The sequence below is a fragment of the Abramis brama genome, assembly GCF_963993115.1.
Source record: "Abramis brama genome assembly, chromosome: 19".
NCBI classification, from domain to species: Eukaryota; Metazoa; Chordata; class Actinopteri; order Cypriniformes; family Leuciscidae; genus Abramis; species Abramis brama.
In genome coordinates, this window is record NC_139981.1 from 8,560,935 (window position 1) to 8,568,873 (window position 7,939).

Below are 7,939 nucleotides of genomic sequence, written 5' to 3' on the forward strand. Positions count from 1 at the left end.
TCCAAAAGAGCCGTTCTGTACTGTGTCCATGTTTAATGCAAAGAAAAGGGATTAATTCAAACTATAGTTTCAAATATACTTTTAAATCAAACTATCGTAACAGTGTAATTTTAATTACATCATCTGTCGACATTATGCCGGTGAATTGCAGAGCTTGTGCAAAAATATCCACATCGCTATGATCAGATGCTTTGTTAAATTCAAAGTTCTGTCATGAAACTAGATGGCGCAGGCTGATATAGGTCCTTAACTGCTTGCAAGCACATCATTCTCTATAGAGCACTGCTGATTGTTTCCTGCTGTATCAGTAGCCAATTAGCTCGTTGCTCAACTTTCAAATACTTGGTCAGCACTTGCTGTAACAGTGCACTTTCAGAAACCCTCCACCTTCCCCAGCTCCACCTGTATAGATCTGCTTCAGGTAATTCATGTATACTACATTGTACAGCAACAGTATGTCTTACTGCTCACAGCAGCGTGACTGTGTATGTATTGGCAGTAGATTGCTCTGCAGCAGCATAGCAGATCTATTCCGCCAAGACCAAACATAATCAACATTGTAATTGTAATTATTGAGAGGAAAACGCGCAACACATATTTACTCATCTAAATGTCGCTCTCATGGCGTCAGGATGTCGTTAACAGTATATTACAACAAAGGTATTTCCAACTTCTTTTTACTTATAGCAAAGAACGAACAAGAACTTCCCCGTGAGTAAATTAGGCCTTGAATCATGTTCAGTCTCTTGTACGTTATGTGACTGATTTGGCCATCCGAGACTTACTCGTATCACTATGGAGGGTGTGCATGAACTGCAGTTCACTTAACGACCACCGGTGTCGCTAATAACAAGGCTTTCTGAATTCTACATTTAGCCCCTTTTCAAAGTGAATCACAAATAGCTTTTCCACAAGTTGAGGTATAGTAATACATAAAAGGTGCACACAAATGCAAAACACCATCATGGTAACACACAATACTAAAATAATGCAATGGGCATAAATTTAACAACATAAGATGCAACAAAACCCCAATGAACATAACTGATAAGAAAGCTAAATAAATGTTCAATGGAAAAAACATTAAATGTGAGCTTCCACACAATTCTGGGAATGTCAGTTTACATTTTTTTATTATTAAAAAACTGTACATTTAACAATATTTTAATGTTGATTACATGAAATATCTCAGTAGATCTATTACAGTTTTCATCGTATAGATGAAAAGGAAGATATGATAATCTTTTTTCCCTATTGTGACATATATCCTATAAACGGCTTCTTGAACAAGAAAAAAAAAATGTAGGTTGGGATTTGATTTTGTCCATCAGGAATTGATTGAATGGTTAGATGGTTGTGGTTTGCTATTGGTCGATCTCAAGTAAGTGACGGTTTGCCCCGCCCTCTTGCCAGTAAACGCATCATCAGAGGAGAGAAGAGATATCATTGTAAGAGGGAGGGGAAGCTATTTTGATTAAAGATTACTAGAGCACATTAATTAAAAAGTATTCAGATAAATAATTTGTAACAACTGCAATATTCCATAAAAAAAAAAAAATTCTATTTTGATTCCATGATGACTTAAGTTTTTACTGTTGCATTTTGCCATTAAAATGTAAAATTATAATCAAATTTACTGATTATTATTTCGTTTTTGCGATCGCACAAAATGAAATGCGTGTTTGCACTCTTTTGTGTTGCGTGCGCACAAACAAACACCCATCTTTTTCTCAGTCTTTTTACTTTCTCAGAGGAAAGAGTGCTGTTAGGGAATGAATGGAATGTGTGATGTAAAGCTACAGAGGATGTGATGTGTGCACCTGCACACAGGATTGGATATCTGATGGCCTCAAAACAAACCTACCAAAACAATCTTTTTCACCCCATCTCAATTGGCTCTTGTCGTACTTGACAGTGATACTCGGGTGTCATCAGTCTGTGCATTTCACTCTCACAACCCTTGATCACTCTGCAGGCTCAGGGTCAAATGTTGAGGTGAAAGGTCTCCTGCGGGTTCGTTTAACAATCTTCCTCTATGTCTTTTGACAGGAAGTTAGCAAGGTGAGATGAGAGGAAAATTGCTAGCAGGCGTTATCCCTTTGTCTGAGTATGTGTATGTGTGTGTGCAAACATTTTGAAAGAGTAAATAGTTTTTATAAAAAGTTATAAAAACATATATTTACAATCAGTGAAGTTAAAAATACATACATATATATAGGCTATATATATATATATATATTTAGAACAATAAGGTGTGAGCTACAAATGAGGTTTGTCTCTGAAACATCTTTATTAATAATGGACATTTTTTATCATGTTTTTCTTGCAAAGTATAGGTGAATGAACACTCTAAAGAAGCTAATGTGTAAATTGGCAAACATTCATTTGTTTATGACTCCAGTAGAATGATCAAGGACCTGCATACATCAGCCTGTATTTACCAGTAGGCCTACTGAATGACAGTACGCAAATTACTCACACACACACACACACACACTCAAACGCTCTTGAAACACAAATTCCTAAACTTCTTTAGATACAGAGACCATTATTTACACAGACACCTTGCCTCTATGCTGTGGGTACAGGATGGCTCATGTTAAAACTGGCTGGTAAAACTGATTCCTCACATCACTTCAGTCATTTTAATTTTAATTACATCAGTCATCACTGAGTCATCACAAAATAATTATTATAAACTGCCACCAATTTCATTAGCATGTCTTAAAGCATTTCAAACTTTTTTGTTTGAATAAATTTTGGATGTTAGGCAACATAGTTTTGAACTTAATAAAAAATATCCATTAAAACTAAATTTACTAATTGACTATGCACAGAAACAACAAAATAATCAGAAAAAAATATATTGACTTGTGAAAATTAACTTAATTGTTAGTTTTAAATACAATCCCCCTCCCCCCCCCCAAAAAAAAAAAAAAAAGTGAGAGAAAGACATAGCCTATAAAATTATTTCTTCTTACAGGTGAGGCATGTCTCAAACATTAGATAATTCCAGCAGAGGTATGTTACACAACTATAGTGTTCAGTCCTTGGTTAAGATTACTTGCTGACTGGTTTAATTCATCCATAACTCACGTTTCCCACACTCAAGTGGTCAGGTCCTCTGCAGTTAGGTTTAGAATCTGAAATGCCATGACTAATAACATTAAATAAATAGTGCTTTTCTTGGTCTTGTGTGTTCATTTGGGCAGTGTTTAGGTTGGTCTTAGGCATCAGACATGACATCTATGTCCTCAGATCCGTTCTGTTTGGTGGCAATCCTCCAGCGGTTAATGTGGTGGCTTCCCTTCTTCTTCTGTGTGCACTCCGGGCCCTCTTCCTCCAGCTTCTGTCGCTTATACTTGGTCCTGCGGTTCTGAAACCACACCTTCACCTGAGGGGAGCACAAGACAAGACATCAGTGCCATAACCGTTTTGGTGAGTATGGCTATACGTTACACAGTTGGTAAACGGCGACAGACTGTGAGTGACGCAAGAAAGTTCAAACGCATTTAGAGTTCTAATCGAACCATTTTTACACCACATGACACGCAGTCCACGACGAGACTAGCCTATACGTTCGAATTCATTCATGTTATATGATAGGCTAGTCTAGGCTACTGTGTAAATGTTTACACTTGTTTCAGAACTGTTGTGTATCAGAAGAAATCCAAACGTTTCTTCAGATAATGCCATTTAAAACATACAGGTCTATAGATTTTACATTTTAATTTAATTCAAATAGCCTACATCCACTAACAGATTTTCAAAATATAAAGTAGGCATTTAGTGTATTTGGCCTTCTAATTAAAAAGACACGGGTTTATTTTTGCAACAACGGTTCACATTTCACACATTTCAAGAGATTAATACTGTCATAAGGAACATAGCTGAAAACAACCGCGCAGAAGTGGAAAAAAAAATAGCTTACCACAGCTTACCATTTTTATTTTATTTATTTCTGAAGTGGTCTCATGCGCTATTCATTGAATAAATTATCAAGATGCTGACTGACTTCTGAATCGCTTTCCATAAAACGTATAAATTAATAAAACAATTCACAAACGTCACGTGGCTGATTATGTATTGGCCAGTAGCCTATTTTACCAAAATTGCCTCTCTCCTGAGATGTGTGCTATCCGTGTCAAGCATGTTTGGTGTTATTTTAGTTTTTAGGTTAGTTTTTGCAATAAAACTCCACCACAAAAAAAGTATTAAAAAAGCAGCAAGAGAACATGATCATTCCCAGCGTCAGACCTAGATATTATAAATTAAAATATAGGCTATGTTGCGATGCTTCAAATCATGCCAGTTGACGAGTTCATGTGGCGAATGAAGACGAACGTTGAAGAAAACAATAACTTTGCCACCGTTTGGATTTTTGGAAATGTAGGCTAAAACTCAACGAATCAAATATATTTTCTTCTGACATTTAAAATAACGTTTTCAAAATCAGCTTTACATCATTGTTTTAACGGATCAGGGAAAATGGGTTTATTCCTATAGTGGCATCTGTGCAAAGCAACTAATAGCCTAGCTACTCATCCCTCTGAAGTCTTGGTCTAAAATAAAATGATATCACAGTCAGAGCGCCGCAAACAACTGACACATGGCCAGCCAGCGTCCTTGCAGACTCGGGGATTCTGGCCCGTTTCTGGATTTAGCGAGTGTTGTTTACATTATCATGTAGGCCAACAGCAACAGCTTGTCAGTACAACATTAATCATTCAAAATAAAGCAGTGTCTCGTTAATATGGGCTAGTCCCCAGTTTCCTATATTGCACAACATTTAGGCTACCGTTTAAACATATTTTTTTAATTTTTTTTAAACGAACATGTAGTTCTACTGATCCAATCATTTTAATTAGCAATATCCTACTTTTTGTCTGTAATTAAGCTACTTGTGAAATAGGCTAGTTAGTTCCACGGGGCAATTTCTCTATTGTAAGCGGCTACAAAATACCACTTTTACTTTAATTGTTTTAATAGCCTAGATTTTTTGTTGTTGTTGTTGTTGTGTGGTATAGCATGCGTTCCCTCGTGTTTACCTGAGTCTCAGACAGGCTGAGGCTGTTAGCGAGCTGTTTCCGTTCGGCTCCGACTACATAATGGTTCTTCTCGAAGGCGCGCTCCAGGCGCAGGAGCTGAGAGGGCGAGAACGCGGTGCGGATCCGTTTGGGCTTCCTCGCGAAAGGTCCGTGTAGTAACAGCGTGTCCTGTGAAACGTCGTTCCCTGAAATTATAATAATACTAATCAATAAAACACAGCTTGATTATAGCAATGTGATTCTTTTTGAGCGTAGACTAGGTCAGTGAAATTCAAGCTACAGCACGGGACAACTTGAAGTAGCTAATGTTAATTAAACCCAAGAAGAAAACTAGCTTAAGAGGGACCATGAAAGCTTTCTGGATTTAGCCCATATTTCATCAAAAGTTAACACCAACTATCGACTTTATCAAAAAGTGTCAAAAATGTAGACTACCCTGCTTTAATGCCTTTATTATTTGGGCTTTAATTGATTAAATAATATGAACTATAGTGTATTCGTTATAATTTTAGAATATTTGAATACTGTTTGTAAACATAAGCTATGCCATTCCAACTTGTTTTTGAGCTTTTGTAATTTTAGCTATCCCTGCTATTTTAGCCTGAGCCTAATTCTGTAAGAAAAGGCTAAATGATTGACTACATAATTAGGCCTACTATTTTAAGCGATTTATTTGTAACTGACTGGAAAATAATATATATTTTTTTTAAATAAAATCACGGTAATTGGCGGACAGTTGGCTACAGCTAGGACATAATAAAATAGAATCAATTATTTTGTATATTTGTCTATTTGTATATATTTGTCTATAAAATATAAAGTCCAAATAATGTAAGCATTAATTAAAATTGATAGCTAGCCTATGCAACAAATTGGCCTGCAATTTTATAATTAATGGCCATGTAATGAATTAAACACTCATTACGCATAGCTTTGCAACCGTATGATGGAGTATACAAAGTCTGTCGATTTTAAATGTTCTCAATTAAAAAGGTTTCACGAACAAGTGTTGTTTAACAGGAATTCATTTTTAAGAACAACCTATTATTTAGACTTTTTTCATGCACTTACCCTCATAAATTAGATTCTTCTTTAAAGGTCATCACAGTTAGCTAAATTATTAACACTGTTAGCTTAATAAATATTTGACCTTTATATAAGCGTTTTGTGGCCTATTAATTAAATTCATAGGCTACATTCGTTTACTTTCGTCGTCTTTGGACAACAGCTTGAACACCAGAAGAGGACAATTTATCGAATGACCTATAACAATTAAATAGTGATAATGATGAGCTGTAACGAGTTCATCAGAGCAGATTCGTCATCTGTCATTATCTCTCGTTGCAAAGACAGTGATTAGAAGGCGATAGCGTGCAATAGTAAGCTGATTTTTACAAAATAACAATAATTAAGTCACCCAATAAGATAAAAAATAAATAAATAATTAAAGGTTATCTTAGACACTAAAAAAGAGGAAGCCTAATATGACGTTAAAAAAAAAAACAACTGACAAACGACATTAAGATTTACTTGCCTATATTTAAACACCTCTCATTTTGCCGTATAGGCTGACAACATGAAACTGGTGGAAATTCTGAATTCAAGATCAAGCAATAACTGTTATCAGAGCTGTTCTCCAATGCTGCTATTATATGCTTATACGAACATAATGCATTCATTTTGGGAGATATAACATTGAGCTTTTGTGCGTGGACAGCTTTGTCTAAATCTATGTGTCCCTCTTTAAGTATCGCCTCAGGACATGGCCAAAGCTGTAAGCATATCATTTGTGATTTTCATTTGCAGCTTAACCGGAATTACCTTCCAATACAAACTCCATCTATCAGTGTTATCCCGCTCCACAGTGGTAATAGCCTGTTGCCGCGGGGGGCATTTATGAGAATAGCCTATTTCAAGAAAAGTTCAGAGACACACGCACCGGCGCACAGCATTGTATTTTACCTGTTCTATTATCGGACACGTATCCTGCGTACGTGTAAAAATTCTGCATATGCTATTTTATTATTTTTATTTAGGTGAAAAAGTTTAATATCTCTTAATGCGTGATTGACAAAAATACCGAGTTAGATTCTTACCTTGAAACCGATGGCCAAAAAACCTGTTCCTTAAGACCCACGGGTAGAAATTGAGTGGCTCACGGTGCTGCGTGCCAAAGAAGTGCGGGTGCTGCAGGTGTGTGCTGCCGAGAGGGTGTGGGTGCATGCTCAGAGGTGCGTGGTTCACAGTCTCCGAAAACACCAGTTCAGGGTTTGGATAGAGCGCGCGGCCTGCGGGGCTTTGATACCCGTTAAGAAAACTGTCAGCAGGCGTCGAATAGCTTAGGGCGGTAGGGCGAATGGGGTCTTCTGGTGTTAAAGGGTTTTCCTTCGCCACCAAAGACTCAATGGTAAAACAGCGCTTCCCCGTTGCCGAGAACATTGTCCGTGACGGTACCAGTACGGTCCAACAGAAGAGGTTCGCCTTTATGTCCTTTCACAACTCCTTTAGTGACCTCTGTCAGCAGCAGTATTTAAGTCAGACATAAACTAAATATAAAACACTTTAATGTTCCCTACTTTTGCCAATTGCCGTGTAATCCATCGATCCACGAGTGTCCATAAATCATGAAAGAAAAAGTGAGAATAGAAGCTCGAGACCCATGGATATGGATTTGGATTTGAGGGACGCCACAGTCACAGTGTCGTGTGAGACTGCCACTCATTGGATGAAAGCCCTTGGCGCATAGAGCTCATGCGTTGGGCGGGTCCTATGTTCATTTGGGTTAGATAATGAACTCTATTAGTTTGATCATTCACTTCAATGGGGCTGCCTCCAACAGGTCAGTTCCTACGCTGGTAGATCATCAAAAACTATTTTCCTTGTCACACTTC

At 37.2% G+C, this 7,939-nt stretch overlaps 1 protein-coding gene across 1 annotated transcript; it reads right to left on the reverse strand.

The window, feature by feature from the left end:
• Positions 1–2,274: 2,274 nt before the first annotated feature.
• Positions 2,275–7,771, reverse strand: emx1 (empty spiracles homeobox 1). Its single transcript, XM_084092424.1, has 3 exons — positions 7,145–7,771; positions 5,049–5,233; positions 2,275–3,394 (listed from the first exon to the last, which is right to left on the reverse strand). Exons 1-3 carry the CDS (start codon positions 7,485–7,487, stop codon positions 3,227–3,229), a joined length of 696 nt encoding a protein of 231 aa, XP_083948550.1. The 5' UTR covers positions 7,488–7,771; the 3' UTR covers positions 2,275–3,226.
• Positions 7,772–7,939: the final 168 nt, after the last annotated feature.